The sequence below is a fragment of the Lipotes vexillifer genome, unplaced genomic scaffold (genome assembly GCF_000442215.2).
Source record: "Lipotes vexillifer unplaced genomic scaffold, Lipotes_vexillifer_v1.1 scaffold802, whole genome shotgun sequence".
Taxonomy (NCBI): Eukaryota; Metazoa; Chordata; class Mammalia; order Artiodactyla; family Lipotidae; genus Lipotes; species Lipotes vexillifer.
The window spans coordinates 2,525,591-2,542,879 of NW_006790237.1; the positions used below are offsets into that span (position 1 = coordinate 2,525,591).

The 17,289-nt window shown below is 40.5% G+C and overlaps 1 protein-coding gene across 1 annotated transcript in view; it reads right to left on the reverse strand.

Annotated features, from left to right (window-relative positions):
* Positions 1-5,901: 5,901 nt before the first annotated feature.
* The window catches only part of LOC103074436 (zinc finger protein 649-like), a 38,373-nt gene continuing 26,985 nt past the window's right edge, over positions 5,902-17,289 (reverse strand). Inside the window, 2 exon segments of the mRNA XM_082931299.1 lie at positions 5,902-5,946; positions 8,165-8,935. Of these exon segments, the coding sequence (XP_082787425.1) occupies positions 5,902-5,946; positions 8,165-8,935 (816 nt within the window).

The window sequence follows — 17,289 nt, forward strand, 5'->3', positions numbered from 1 at the left end:
GAAAGAGTGGGGGCCCTCAGGATATAATAAGGAGACAGGAAGACCAGACTTGCTAATGGATTAAATTTGTGGTGTGAGTGAAAAGAGGAACGAAAAGCGACATGAATTTGAGATAGATATTAGATTTCCAAGTGCAGAAAGGAAGTATCCAGGTGACTATATGAGGATAAGGGAAGGTTTGGCCTGTAGACAGAAATTTGGGGGTCATCAGCATATAAATAGTATTGTTAAGGCCATGAAATTTAATGAAATTACACTGCTAACAAATGATAGAAATAGACAAAGATGAGGCTTTAAGCTTTCCAACTCTGAAGACTTTAGAAGATGCCCAGAGCATGGAGAAAGTCCATCCATCTGACACAACCAATGACTACAAAGGAAAGATGCCAACTAAAGTCTTGAAAAAATATCTGGGGGAAACAGGTTAAAATAAAGGACCCTCAGCTTCTCACCTCAAGTATAGTTATCCTATCCTATTGACTCTTTCTTCTCTAATTAATTCTGAAAGCAATAGCCAATGAACCTTCCCAAAGATTCAATATCATACTTAGAGACCACCACTGTGGTCAACATTCCCACCTTCTAGCTTGCTCTAATACATTCTCACATGGCCCACAGAAAGCCACCTGCACAGTGGACCAAATCTCCTTACCCCAGGATAAAAGGTGTTGCTGTATTAACTGGAAGAATTGTTGCATTTGACCAGGTAAAAGAAGTGAAAACAAGAGATGTGGAGAAAACAGGAACTGACATTGCCGAAGAGGAAGCAGAAGAAGAGGAAGTCTGGATGCTTCAAAGAAAATAATGTTCTACTGAACACTGAATCAAACCAAAAGAGAGAAAAAGAGGCACATCTTCCTTGAAACAGCAAGCAAGAGAGCCTTGCCAATGATTTAGGTATTTGTAATGACCTTCAGAGTTTTAGCCTTGTTAAACACACATGGAAGGGTCAACACTTCATGGCTAAGTACTTTACTTTCAAGGTCTCCCATCTTGCTGCTTCTCAGTTGAAAAGTACTAACACTGCATTTCATCTTCTACTCTCCATGGCTCTTTTCCAGGTTTGAAATTAAGGATTATATCTGCTTTGGTAGCCTGATAGCCTGTTCACGGGCAATGACAAAGACTTGGACACTTACAACTGGACTTGGTGGGGGACGTCTAGGAAGAGTACAGAATGTTTCAGGAATGGACACACTTTCACCTTGGCATATTAAAGATCTAATGAAGGTGAAAGCACGTTAATTTCCACCTGGGAACAGAAGAGGGTCTGAGAATCTATTGTCTATAAACTCAAATTCAGTATCTTGAGGCCCTTTGGAAGCTAGGGCAACTGAAAAAGTAAAGGCTATTATTGACTGTGTGCTCCAAAGGATAGGGCAATCATCTTTAACTAGTGTCACAGGTTACTAGAATTCTCCAACAACACATCCTGGTACAGGTTCTTCTGAGCAGAACCTAGTGGCTATCACTCCTCCCAGGTAAAGTCCACAGAAATATACTCAAATGATACTAATTCCTGTAGTTATCACACATTCTTCTTCCAATGTGTGGTGACCATTACTGATGAGAAAAAGACCTACAGGTATATGTTCTGGCTGTTTTCACTGTAAGTTACAAAGGCTATATCTCTGTGTCATAGTTCTCACTAGTCATTATGGAAAGAAGTAAAATGCCATTTTATCTATCTTGCAACTGAACACTTAATTATCAACTAATCCAGTAAATCAGAAGTTTTTGAAAGGCATATTCACTATATCCTGCAGGTAAAATATCCCTAAAACAGTAATCTCTGTAAAATATTTTTAACATATATTTAAAAGGTGGAGAAGAACTAAGTGCTCATATAAACACAGCAAAAATCTGTCCTCAAGGAGCTTTTATCCTGAACACTTTTCAACAGATAGAACAAACAATAGAATCAGATATGAAATGACTACACATGCAGGAATTATCAGCTCAGAATATTATGAATGTTTGTTTGTTTGTTTATTTATTTATTTATCTATCTATTTAGTGGTACGCGGGCCTCTCACTGTTGTGGCCTCTCCCGCTGCGGAGCACAGGCTCTGGACGCGCAGGCTCAGCGGCCATGGTTCACGGGCCCAGCTGCTCCGCGGCACGTGGGATCCTCCCAGACCAGGGCACAAACCCACGTCCCCTGCATCAGCAGGCAGACTCTCAACCACTGTGCCACCAGGGAAGCCCATGAATGTTTAATATAAAGCTTTAATATATTGAGAAATAAGATATCTAAAATATGGGGAAGGAATAAGATATTATTAAAATGACCATTTAGATATATATAAACCAGCAGAAAATTTTAAAAATAAAATACAGTCGATCCTCATTATTCGTGGATTTATTGTGAATTGACCTACCTGCTAAAATTTCTTTCTGACTCAAAATCAATAATCATGGCACTTTCATGAACATTTGCAGACATGCATAGAATAGTTTGAGCAATGAATAATTTGAGTTGCTCAATGTGTATGTTCCCAGTTAAGTCTGAACAAAATGATGTCCTGCCTTCTTATTTCAGCTCTGCTATTGTAAACAAGTGTCCTTTTCGTTGTCTACTTAGTGTCACGTTTTTCACATTTTTAAACTTTTTTTTTTGGTAATTTTGTTGTTTAAAATGGCCCCCAAGCACAGTGCTCAAGTACTGTCTAGTGTTTTTCAGTGCAAGAAGGCAGTGACGTACCTTATTGAGCAAATATATGTGTTAGATAAGCTTTGTTCCGGCAAGAGTTATAGTGAGTTTAATGTCAGTAAATGAATGATACATATTAAATAAGGTGTCTTTAAGCAGAAACACACATAAAACAAGGTTATCCATTGATTGACTGACACAAATGTTGTAACCAGCGGCTTGCAGAAACCTAGTCCATAATCCCCCTAGGAGCAATGTTCAATATTTGCTAATTCAGTGTTCACAGTGATTTTATAGAATGTAAGTACAGTGAATAACAAGAATCAACTGGATACGGTAACTAAAATTAGAGACCAATTGACAAACTAATAGCCATATAGATATGGCTGAAGAATTAGTATACTCGAATAAAGAATGCAAAGAGATAAAGTATATGAAAGAGAGGGTGAGAAATAATGGAGGTGAGTTCTAAAATTTAAATGGATGTACAAAAGACTTGAATAGCCAGGGCAACCTTGAAGAAGAAAAAAACTGGAGGGCATAACCCTACCAGATTTCAGGGACTTATTTCAGTAAAAACCTACTGTAATTAGACAGTGTTGTATTATTAGTACAAGGATAGTAAATACAACAATGGAACAAAATACAAACATCCTGGAAAAAGATTCAGTATACACTACCATCTAGTTTATGACACAATGCCAACGTAATTCAGTGGGGATAAAGAACAGTCTTTTCAATAAGCTGTACTAGTTCAACTGGATAACAATATGGAGAGAAAAAGAAGGAACTTTCATCCCATGCCTCACACACAGGGAAAAATAAATTCAAAATGGATCACAGATCTAAATATAAATAGTAAAATATTTAAATTTCTAGGGGAAAATTTACATGACTATCATGAGATATGCAAAGATTTCATAAACAAGATGCAAAAAGCACTAACTAGGAAGGGAAATATTGACAATATTGGGTTATTAGCGGGCAAGACAGATCTTTACCAATTCTCACAACCATGGTCCACTTTAAAAACATCATTCTGTGTGTGCTTGTCAGCTATACTGGTAAGATCTTACGTAACATAAATGTAGCCTACCACTGGCTGTAGGCAAAGTTTATCACTTTAATTGCTCGTATTAGAAAAAAGGGAAAGGTGTAAAATCAATAATCTAATTCTCACTTTACAAGGCTAGGGGAAGAAAAATAACTTGAACCTTAAGTAGAATAAAAAAACTTAAACTGCTATATAAGGTTACTAAATTTGGTACATCCATAGCAAGACTGATTAAGAAAAAAGAGAGAAGACCAATTAAAACAAAGTGATGAAAAACTAATCAACACTACAATTCCTAAAGGCATTACAAGGACAACTTGGTTTCTATTTTTTGACAAATCATATTGACACACATCATAGTGAAATTGCTGAAAACCAAAGACAAAAAGTAAATCTTGAAAACAGCTAGAGAAAAAAAGGACACATTAGATACAAGGAAAGAGTAATATGAATGACTGTTGACTTCTAACCAGAAACAATTCTGGGAGGCCAGAAGATACTAGATTCACACTTTTTAAATGATAGAGAAGCATTGTCAATTTAGAATTCTATCTCCAGGGAAATTATTATCTAAAAATGACTGTGAAATAAAGACATTTTAAAATAAACAAAATCTGAGAGAATTCACTACCAAAAGACCTGAAGAATCCCACAGTGAATTATAATTTCTATAATCCACTTGATGCAACCTTCTTGAGCATATGTAGTATTTATAATAGCTGTTTTAACATCATTTTCTGCTAGTTCTATCACCCATGCCATTTCTGGGTCTCATTCATTTGTTTCTTATTTATACTTTATTCCTCTTTTTAAATTTTTTATTTTTTCATTTTTTATTGTTTTTTTTCTTTAAATTCTTTTTCTTTTTTTTTTTTTTTTCCTGGGTCTCTATCAACTTTCCTTCAGGTTTGTGGGTGCTATTTTCCTGCTTCTTGGCATACCGGGGTAGGTTCTAATTAGATTTCAGACTTTGTGAATTTTACATTACTGGTTGATGGACTGCTTCCTATTCCTTTTGAATACTATTGGGCTTTGTCCTGAGAAGCAGTAAATTACTTAGAAACAGTTTATTTTTTTAGTGGTTTGCATTATGCTTTGGTAGGAGAGTTCAGAGGAGCCTTTACTCTAGATCCAATTTGAGCCACCCACTGAGACAATGCTCTTCTGAAGTTTCACTGTGAGTCTCCAAATGTTAAGGAGGTGTTTGCATTCCAGTTGGTGGAAACACAAATTATTCCCAACTTTGTGCAAGCTCCAAGGATGGTTCGGCCTGTTCATTTCCAGTGGTTCTTTCTCCAGCCTAGGGAGTTTCTTCACATATATGTGCCGATTACAACTTAAAAACTTGTGGAGGAACTCTAGAACTCTGACCTAGAAATTGCCCTCCTACTGCCCCTCCCTTGAGCTACTCAAACAAATACTCTAAAAACAATACTCACCATAGCCCTGCTTCTAATCTCATTATTGGCAATTAGCCTGGCCTATGAATGAACTCAAAAAGGACTAGAATGAGGGCTTCCCTGATGGTGCAGTGGTTGAGAGTCTGCCTGCCGATGCAGGGGACACAGGCTCGTGCCCCAGTCTGGGAAGATCCCACATGCCATGGAGCGGCTGGGCCCATGAGCCATAGCTGCTGAGCCTGCGCGTCCGGAGCCTGTGCTCCGCAACGGGAGAGTCCACAACAGTGAAAGGCCCGCGTACCACAAAAAAAAAAAGGACTAGAATGAACTGAATATGGTATTTATTTATTTTATTTTTTATTTTTGTGGTACGCGGGCCTCTCACTGTTGTGGCCTCTCCCGTTGTGGAGCACAGGCTCCGGACGCGCAGGCTCAGCGGCCATGGCTCACGGGCCCAGCCGCTCCGCGGCATGTGGGATCTTCCCAGACCAGGGCACGAACCTGCGTCCTCTGCATCGGCAGGCGGACTCTCAACCACTGCGCCACCAGGGAAGCCCTGAATATGGTATTTAGTTTAAAACAAATGATTTTGACTCATTAGACTATGACTAATTTCATAATTACCAATTGCCTTTAGTATATATAAATATTATTATAGCTTTCACAGTATCTCTGGTAGGACTGCTAGAACTCTGGAACTTTCTCACTCTCTGGGCACTGCTCTCTCCTCTCCTGTCATCTGCCCCATGGATTGATTTCAGCCACACTGAATTCTACTAACTCTAAATTCTGTCTCAATTCAAGGAGACTGAGATCTTTTGGGGCTCCTCCTCCTTATGCTGCAGAATGGAAACTCTCTCCAGGCAGTAGCCTGGGGGCAATCATAAGGCTTACTTCATTTGTTTTCTTTCTCTCAGAGATAGCTGTTCTGAGCTCCCTATTATCTAACACCTGAAAAAGTTCATTCACGTATTTTGTCTTTTCTTGTTGTTATTTAAGGTGGGACGATATATACATCATACTGTTGAAGAAAAAGGTGTTGTTGGAGTTGGCTGTGAAAAATACTGGTCAGGATTTAGGTTCACTATGATATATGTGGATATATTAATTTGTGCAATTTCAGAATAGATACAAACATGTTTGGTAGTATTTCTAGCAGCATAAATCTCATATTCCTTTAGGACATTTAAGAGTTCTTTTCCAGTGCTGAGAATTTGATTTATACATTTCAAGAGCATTCCACGGTGTTCACATCTAACAATCAGTGTAAGATTCTCTGATTAAAGAAAAAAAATGTTAGTGTACTTAGATCATAATTACTTTAGATAATTATTTCTCTGGAAACATGCTTTTCCAAATTTACTTAAGGGCTAGGTAGGAATTTATCAAAGTGTAAATTCTCTGAAATCTAATGTTTTTGTGGTAGGCAAAATAATGGCAAATCCCAAAGGTGTTCATGTCCTAATTCCTAGAATCTGTAAATATGTTACATTGCATGGTAAAGGGGAATTAAGGTAGAAGATGGAATTAAGTTATTTTAGGACCATATAAATTGTTTCTAGAGTTTTAAAGGTTCACAGAGAGAAACCTCAGAATGGATTGTACCCAGAGCCTATCAACACTAGATTTAGAAGATGAGATTTGGCACTCCTGAGCTGATCAGTTTTAGGTTAGGTTTTGGATTCTGAGTTGGTCCTGTAATGAGCTAAGACATCTGGAGATGCTGGGATAGGATGAATCCATTTGCATGCAGGATAGACACGAATCACTGGGAGCCAAAGGGTGGCCTCTGGTAGGCAGAATGATGGCCTCCCAAAGATGTCTACATCCTTATGTCTAGGACCTGTGAACATGTTATATTATAAGGCAAAGGGGACACAAGGTAGTAGATGGAATTAAAGCTGCTAATTAGCTGACTTTAAGATAGGAGATTATCCTGGATTATCTGGGTGGGCCCAATGTAATCACAAGCATCCTTAAATGTGGAAGGAGGAGACAGAAAAATGAGTGTTGGAGGGATGAAAGAGTTGACCAGCCATTGCTGGCTCTGAGGAAGGAAAGGGGCCGCAAGCCATGGAATTTGGGCAGCTTCCAGAAGCTGGAAAAGCAAAGAAACAGATTCTCCTCTAGAGCCTCCAAGAAGAAATGCAACCCTGTGAACAACCTTGTTTTTGGCCCAGAGATGCATTCTGGACTTCAGAGCCCCAGGATAATAAGTTGTGCTGTTATGAGACGCTGAGTTTGTGATAACTGGTTAGAGCAGCCATAAGAAACTAATATACCTGTCCTTCTACATTCATTATATTCTTAGGTTTTCACTGCACAATGCAATTCCTGGTTTCCAAGATTTCCTTTATTTACAAAAGTCTTTCCCACTTTCCAAGGTAAAACTGTGATACATGACTTAGTTTGGTGATAGAATTTCTATTTTTTATTGCCTTTGGGGGCTTTTTCTTCTCTATGAGTGCTTCCACATTTTACTAAACATGTCTTCCACCTTCAGTGCCTCTAGAGTTGTCTTTCTATGCTCCTCTGACAAGTGACAAGGTACAATTTATCATAAAAAACCATCACACTCTAAGGTTTTGGTCCTGTGGGAATTCTTTGATATCAACTGCAGTATCACCTCTAGGAAAAGGCTTCCCCACAAGAGCTGCATTTCTGCCCAATGTGATCTCGCTGATATTTACTAAGCCTAACTTCTCACAGAGGTGTTCTCCACAACCACCCCATCCACAGCATTTCTGTCCTAAGCAAGCTCTGACACATAATGAATGTGGGGAGGATTCTTGCTCAAGACTTCTTCCCATCTGAGGTATCTGAGGATTTTTTTTTTTCCTACACAATATCTGTAACATATAAGACATAATTTATTACTGAAGGGATTGTCACATTCACTGTATTTGCAAGGCTTATTCCCTGTGTAAATTCCCGATTTTCTACTGAGGCTTGACTTCTTAGAAAAGGCTGGTCCACAATCACTACATTTCTGTCTCCTAGGAACTCGCTGATGTTTAATAAGGGCTGGGTTCCTGAAAAAGACATTTCCACAGGCACTGCATTCATAGGGTTTTGCTCCTGTACGAGTTCACTCATGAATAAAGAGCTATGACTCACTGAGGAAGGTTTCTCCAGCTTTGGGGAATCCACAGCTTTCTCTCTTGTATGAGTTTTCTTATGTTTGGTGAGGACTGACATGTGGGCAAAGGCTTTGCCACATTCACTGCAGGCATATGGTCTCTCTCCAGTGTGAGTCCGCTGGTGCTGAATGAGCTCTGACTTGCTTCTGAAGGCTTTTCCACAATCACTGCATTCATATGGTTTCTCTCCCGTATGAATTCTCTGATGCTTGGTAAGGTCTGACTTAAAAAAGAACGTTCTTCCACATTCGCTGCATTCGTAAGGCTTCTCTCCTGTGTGAAGTCTCTGATGTGCAATGGCGTATGAATTCTGGGAAAAGGCTTTCCCACACACACTGCAACCATATAATTTCTCTCCAGTATGAGAGCGCTGATGTCTGTTGAGCCGGCACTTCCGGCTGAAGGCTTTTCCACATTCACTGCATCCATAGGGTTTCTCTCCTGTATGAGTTCGCTGATGGACCATGAGCTGTGACTTCCTGGAAAAGGCTTTCCCACATTCATTACATTCATAGGGTTTCTCTCCTGTATGAGTTCTCTGATGTTCAGTGAGCTGAATCTTCCTCAAGTATTTTTTCCCACATTCATTGCATCCATGGGGTTTCTCTCCTCTTTCAGTTCTCTGATGTCTAATGAGCTCTGCCTTCCTGGAGAAGGCTTTCCCGCACTCACTGCATGTGTGTGGTTTCTTTCCTGGATAAATTTTTTGATGGTCATTGAGCTGTGACTTAGTGCTACTGGGTTTCACACAGCCATGGTATTTAATTCTGGTAAGAGTTCTATTATGCTGGAGGTAGAGAGATGATTTCCCATATCCACTGAACTCATCAGAATCCTTTCCTGCATATCTTCTATTCTCAATAACAAAACCTAAATGTGATTTCAAACTTTTACACTGTGGGCCAAAATTATTGTATCTTTGTGTTAAAGGAACAAGACTTTCACATAAATCGAAATTATTTCCAAGTGCATAACTTTGCTGACATCTTTCCAAAGTTTTAATCCCGTTTTGGTTTTCTGGGTGCCATTGCATAGGGTGAATCTCCCATATTTCTTCTAGGAAAAAGAACAATGAAAACATCCATGATAATTTTAGGGGGTAAAAAAAGGTACAAAAATGCCATGGTTTGGGCTAGCTCTGATAAGCTCCCAGTTTAAGAGAAATGTCCACTATGGAAATGTATCCTGTGCTCTGTGAAAAATGACAATATTGCATGCTGCAACTGAGGAGCTGATGAGCTGCAACTAAGGAGCCCACCTGTTGCATCTAAGACCTGGCGCAACCAAATAAATAAATAAATAAACACACACAGACACAGACACACAGACACACAGACACACACACATTTTTTTCTGTGGTCTGTAGGCCTCTCACTGTTGTGGGCTCTCCCGCTGTGGAACACAGGCTCTGGACGCACAGGCTCAGCGGCCATGGCTCACAGGCCCAGCTGCTCCGCGGCATGTGGGATCTTCCCGGACCAGGGCACGAACCCGCGTCCCCTGCATCGGCAGGCGGACTCTCAACCACTGTGCCACCAGGGAAGCCCATAAATAAATGTTTTTTAAAAAGAGACAATATTATAAAACAGTAAAATGAAAAACAGCTATTTTAGAAACAATGTTGGGCAGTCTACAATGAATAAATATAATGTGGGCTGCTTTCCAAATAGAACCTCGCAAAATGGGGACAGAAGTAGAAATAGAACCACACTGTGATTGGAATACAAAAAAAGAAGATGGAAGGGATGGATCCATCCATCCAACAAACACTGAATGGGTTGGTGTTTGGAAATATACTAGAATATTAGAATAATATATTAGAATATGAGAATTAGTATGTTACTACAGTTTGACTAATATATTCTGTCTCCATGGAGCTGTCATTCTAGTAACAAAAGAGAAAGACAGCAAGAATCAAGAGGTAATCAAAGTAGTAAGAAAATTACAGAACATGAAAAATGGTATGAAGGAGGTGACAGAGTAGTGGAAGGTCAATCTTAGACAAAGTAGTCATCCTCGAGAGAAAAAAAAGTTAAGCTGACATCACAGGACTAGAATGAGCAATGTTATGCAAATAACTACATGAAGACTATTCCAAGAGGAAACAGGCAATGCAAAAACCCAAAGGCAAAAAAAACCTAGGCATGATAGAGAAACATAAGGGAGGCTGGCATACTTGGACTATCCTGAGCTTGAGGGAAGTAGAAATAGATAAGTTTGGAAAGGTCTGTAGAATTGAGAGTGTATAGATCTTGTAAACTGTTAAAAATTGGATTTTATGCTAAGAACAATAGCAGGAAGCAACCAAAAAATTTTTGACAGAAGTACAACAGGTTTTGAATTGATATTTCCAAAAGGTCACATGACTCATAGGAAGAATGAATTGGAGAAATAAAATTGTTGAGAAAACACACAGGAGGCTATGGTAGAGTTCCAGCAAGAGATAACAGTAGCCTCAGCATGGATGACTACCAAGGAGAATGTACAAAAACAAAGTATGCATGATGGAAAACAAAAAGATAAGTATAGAGGAAGGAAAGCTAAGACTCACCATCACAATGAAGAATCAAGGACAGGGCCTCAAGATGCAGCTGAAGCATCTGTTTAGGAGCTGGTGCCATTTAATAAGATGAGGAAGAATAAAGACATAGGTTTGGCATCTGTGGGATATCAAGTGCTCCATTTTGAGGTACACACCAGGTTTGAGATGACTAATACACACTCAAGAGAAAATATGATGTACTTGGCTGGATCTATGAGTGTGGAGAAAGTTTTAGACTTAAGATAAGAATTTTAAGTCATGAGTATACAAATATTATTTAAATATCTGGACTGCATGAAACTAAATGAGATAACTTAAGAAGAACGAGTAGAGAAAGGGGAGGGCCCAGGACAAGGGCATTCCAAGTTTTAGAGTTTGGGGAGAGGAATATGCAGAGAACATGAAAAGTCCATCCAGAGACATCAAACCATATCTATGCTGATCAAACAAATAAGCAACATGGGTTTTAGTAACAAAGGGTTACAACTGGAAAATCAGAATGTAGGATCTACAGAGTGTGATTCCAAGAGTACTGAGGTAAAATATTCAATAATTGCCTTGTTACTAAATCGTTCCCCTCTCATTCTGACTGCACACCAAAATGAAACTTTTCTAAGACACCAATCACTTATTTAATAGTAATATTGTAGTTAATACTCCAATTTTCTATTAGGTATGATAAAACCTCACATGATCTAATATATCCAGACACACATATAACCATCTGAAATTTAAAAATAAGTCCTTGGGCCGTCTACCCACATCCCATGTACTGACTGGTGGAAATACCACCTTCTTCAATCATAATGTAACTGTATATAGAGTTACCCAAAAAAATTTCTGCAGTGATGGAAATATTCTATATCTGTGTTTTCCAATATGGTAGCCACTAGCCATGTATGGCTGTTGAGCACTTGAATGTGGCTAGAGTTGACTACAGAAATAAATTTGTAATTTTACTGAATGTTAATTAAATTTAATTAAATGTTAAATTTAAGTAGCCCACATGTGGCCAGTGCCCAACACACTGGACAGCACAGGTATAGACCATCATATCCTATATTTGCCATTATAATATGTTTAATATACTCATCTCCAAATTTTCTACTTTCCACTAATGCCAGATTCTTCCTTGATCTCTGTTCCTACCTCATCTCTGTCACCCGCCAATGAAGAGATTCTGAAGAATCATTCCCATCCAGGACGAAGAAAACATTCATCGTCCTTACCTTCCACTCATCCTAGAACTCCAAGCTATATTTTCCCATTGTTACAATGTTACCACCCAGCTATCAAGAAAGACTCTCTAGAACTAGCCAAAAAAGACAAGACAAAACCAAAATCACACTTTCTAAGCCAATTATTAACATAAAACCCAGAGTAATCAGCCATTTCTTTGCAGACAGTCTCCTATAGGCCAATCTATCAAGAATCTCCCACACTGCTTTCCTCATTTCCATCTCCAAAGTCTTCTTTTTACATTATTACTGACCCACAAGGCCTTCTGTCAACATTTTTACTTAAAACCCAGCTCTCTTTCTTGCAGAAATTATTTTATTATGCTTTCAAAAATAAGCACACTTTATCCTCTCAGTAACACTTTATCAAAGCTCAGTTTTCTCTGATTTTGTAAATCAATCCTTGTCTATACCTCATAATCAAATGCTAAAAATTTTAGAATTTTATGCACCTACATCAACCCTTTCCAACAGAGATTTTTACACTTGTCTTTTATTTCATCTGCATCTCCCTCAGAGCACATTAGAGTGGTGGTTCTTCAATGACAGGGATCAAAGCAGAATTGCCTGGCAAGCCTTTCAAATACCTCATAGGCTCCAGTCACTCCCTACACCTAGCAAACCAGAAGCCGAATCTCAAGAGACAGAGCCTGTAGTTGGAAAATGCTCCCACATAGTTCACACACATCCCTGATGAAAAGCAAAATTAAAACCAAAATGCAACCAAACCAAACCTGTTTTGGGGATTCCCCGGTGGTCCAGTGGTTAGGACTCCACACTTTCACTGCCCAGGGCTCTGGTTCAACCCTTGGTTGGGGACCTAAGATCCGGCAAGCCATGCACCCAGGGGCGGGGTGGGGGACAACCAAACCTGCTTTCATGAAAGATGTGATAAATGGATGCAAGTGATACTGCCAGTGAATTATTCTGTGGTTACGCTCAGTAAGGAAGAATAAAATACAGACCCTTTCGTCTATATGGAAAAATCCTCATACCAACCAGTAAAACAATACAATAAAATATACGATCAGGACTGAGTTAGTGCACTGTAGATATGAAAACAGATAGGAAGTCAGGAAAGAGGGAGTTTCGAGTGTGCACTTGAACTTCACGGACAGAAAAAGAGAACTCAGAGTGAAAGAAGGCGGCATGTGGATGTAAAAATGCAATATAATCAAATGCGTAGATGCCAGTCTTCGGGTTATTTGACAGAATCTGTGGCATTCAGTAAAACAGATCACTTCCTCCTCTTTGGAGTAATTTTGTCACTTGTTTCCAGGACATCTTCTGACCCTGTTTCTACCACAGCCCAATGCTTTTCTTTTTATTTGGCTGGGTTCTTATCTTCTCAACTTCAAAAAATAAATGTGGACCTCTTGTTTTCTCAACCAACTCTCACTCTTCATGTTTTCTCATCAAGTCCCACTGCTTTCATGCCCCCTATCCACAGAGGAATACAACCAGAACCTCAAAGGGAGCTAAAAGAAAAACTGAAATCAACCTATATATGTAGGAATTGGAACAAAGCAAGTCTATATCATCATGGCCATCAGGGGACCTGAAAGGGTGGAATTTCCAAAATGCCTTTTGAAAACAAAATTCAATAGGAACAGCAGAGACCTTCAGAAATATAGAGCAGAGTAAATAGGAAAGACTCAAGGCAACTCAAAGGTGACCGGGCACCAGGGTGTAGAGCAGTACGGGAGAACCTAAATAAAATGCACATGGAGGAAAAGGATTCACCAGGAGGAAAAATGATCTCATTCCTGAAGGGGAAGGAAAAAGGATTTCACAGGACGGATATCTTGGGTGCAGGCAAAATATAGAATGAGAAGGCAGATCAGACTATAGAAAGAGAGGTGGGAATACCTGTTAGAGTGCAGAGAGGTTAAATCTTCCGTATATACGAATACACACTCTGATGGTGAAGACATTATCTGGGAGAAAGGAGGGTTCTGGTTTCACATACAGGAAGTAGAACATCATAGGGCAGAGGCCCTGGTGCCTGGCAACACACAGATGATTAGAGTGCAGGTCATATATTAGCAGGAGTCAATGTGGGACTCTCCAGCAGAGAAGAGAAATCTTAGGCCTTAAGAATGAATTAAACTTTTAACAGAAGATTAAAAAAAACTAAAAAACAACAGAATCTGAAAGCTTGGGAAGCAGAGGGTGAATCAGTAGACAGAGGTGCCCTGGGAGACGAGGGGTGTGTGGTTTTCAGATGAATGAAGCTGAGGTGGATTGTCACGGAAGGATATTAACCAGCCCTTTCAAAAGGATGGGGATACTGCAGAGGTAGGGAGCAGCGCTAAGTGCAAAGCAATGTGAACAGGTAGTGAGATGTATCTCATAGCAGGTAAGGTGAAGAACAGGAATTGAGGCCCCTGCAGACAAAGAAAAGGAGATGGCATGAGGGAGCATGCTGGGAGGAATGGAACCAGGTTAAGACCTCAAGGTCCTGGATGAGACAAACTGCAGTCAGATCCAGAAAACTGAAAAAAAGGAAGACATCATCCTTTAGTGGCAGGCAAAGAAGAACGGCCCTAACAAAGAACATGCAGGACTTCCCTGGCGTTCCAGTGGTTGAGACTCCAAGCTTCCACTGCAGGGGGCACGGGTTAGAACCTGGGAGGGGAACTAAGATCCCACATGCTGCGCAGCATGGCCAAATAAAAAAAGAACATGCAGAAAGGTGTTAGGCTTACGGGCCACCAGCTGGTGTAAGGGAAGTTCTCTAGACAGCATTTCAGAAGTATCAACCCTTCACTGACCAACTGGAATTTCCATGTCGTTTCTCCCTATCTTCTTGGTTGCCACTCACTCACCTGGACAGGTTTGACTCTGACCTGCTCCCTCTACCGTCCATGGGGGTTCTCCTTGTTCCAACTGGAAGAATGAATCTGGATTGGGAGTCTGATATCCTGTAAATAGGAAATCACCGAACGCTTGGCACCGAGCATTTGAGCCTGGGGAAACTACGAAAACTGGAGACATTTCTGTTTCAAGGACCGCACCCTTCATACTTTGGTAAAGTAAAAACCTTTAACTCGGAAGGGGAAAGAATACACTCTAAAACCTATGATGCTTTAGTTCAAACCATGAAATATTCCAGGAACCCTATAGATTTCACTAAATGAGAAAGAAAAGGCAACTGACTATGATGCTGCCTGTTGGGCTGCACCCTGCAGGCCTACAAGACCATACTTGCCCAGCTTCAAAACTGAAAAAAGAGCCTGGAGTCAGTGACAGAGACATCAATGGTTTCATGGATGGGGGAGCTTATGTGTCTGAAGCAAGGTCCTGGAGTGACACCCCACCATGTGCGGTAGATGACGGGCAGGACGTGGCAGCAGTCTTCGCTGGGGGTGGGGGGTGGTCGGGGTGTTACCAGTTATAGGGGAAATTGACGTCAGGTTGGCTCATTGGTTACCAGGGAAACCAGCAGAAGGGCAGGTTCCTCACCACCCCTATGATAGCCTATCAGAGTAGAGATGTTCTAATCTAAAGCTAGAGAGATCAGTAGCTGGGTCCTGGAGCAAGGATGCATGAAGGCCAGTCACATGAGTAGGGTTCAGGAGAAGCAGGCACTGGTCAAGCAGGGGATGGACAGAGAGCAAGAGAACAGCCATCTTGGGCGGCCTGACCAGACACTGCCCTTACCTACTGACACTAGGTTGTAGTAGTTCTCCAACATGACATTTCTGCACAGGTCCTTCTGAGATGGGTCCAGTAACTGCCACTCTTCCCAGGTGAAACACACAGCCACGTCCTCGAATGACAAAGATGCCTGAAATAACAAATTCCAGTGCAATCCGAGGTAGAATAATATGATGTGGAAAACAGGGACAGGAACACGTTCTGCTCATCTTCCCCATGATAAATTATGTGCACTGTGACTGTGACTATTTCACATACCATAGACCATGTGTCTTAGTCCGCCTGGGTTGCTATAACAAAATACCACAGACTGGGTAGCTTATAAAAACAAATTTATTGGGACTTCCCTGGTAGTCCAGCAGTTAAGACTCCACGCTCCCAATGCAGGGGGCATGGGTTTGATCCCTGGTCAGGGAACTAGATCCTGCATGCCTCAACTAAGAGCCCGCATGCCGCACCTAAAGATCCCACATGCTGCAACTACAGCTCCCGCAGGCCACACTGAAGATCCTGCACATGGCATCGAGGATCCCACATGCCGCAGCTAAGACCCAGCTCAGCCAAATAAATATTTAAAAATATATATTTCTCACAGTTATGGAGGCTGGGAAGTTCTAGATCAAGGTGAATGCATGGCTGCATTCTGGTGAGGGCCTGCTTCCTGGTTTGTAGTGGGCACCTTCTCACTGTGTTCTCACATGGAAGGGCAAGGGACCTCTGTGCATTCTCTCTTATAAGGACACTAATCCCATTCATGAAGGCCTCACCCTCATAACCTGCACACCTCCCAAAGGTGCCACCTCCTAATACCATCATCTTTGGGGGTTTAAGATTTCAACATATGATTTTGGGGGGAAACAAACATTCAAACCACTGCCCCATGGAATTCTACAAATTAGTCCTTTCCAGCCTAAAAAAGTACTAAAATAATATTTTCATAGAAATAAAAAACACTGTGCAGTAAGAATGTCTTTGTTTATAAGTATGAAAAATCTATCAATAATTTAGATATCCATCAGAGGCAGACAGGGTATGCTATACCTCTATGCTATGAAATACTATGCAAACATTAAAATCAATGAGGTAGACTTATTTTTCATTTTTATTTTTTAATTTATTTATTCAATTTATCATTTTTGGCTTGTTGTGCCTTTGTTGCTGCACGTGGGCTTTCTCTAGTTGTGGTGAGTGGGGGCTACTCTTCGCTGTGGTGCACGTGCTTCACATTGCAGTTGCTTCTCTTGTTGTGGAGCATGGGGTCTAGGCGTGCAGGCTTCAGTAGTTGTGGCACGTGGGCTCAGTAGTTGTGACACACGGGCTTAGCTGCTCTGCAGCATGTGGGATCTTCCCGGACCAGGGATTGAACCCGTCTCCCCTGCACTGGCAGGTGGATTCTTAACCACTGTGCTATCAGGTAAGTCCTCAATGAGGTAGTTTTAAATATACTGGTATCAATGACCTTCAATGAAAAAAATCAAGCCCCCAAATAGTATATACAGTATGATCCCAGACATGTGAAAAATCTTAATAATATATTCAGCTATATATGTATAAGGACACATTTCAGGCTGCTGCCAGAAATGATGATCTCCCAAGCCTGGA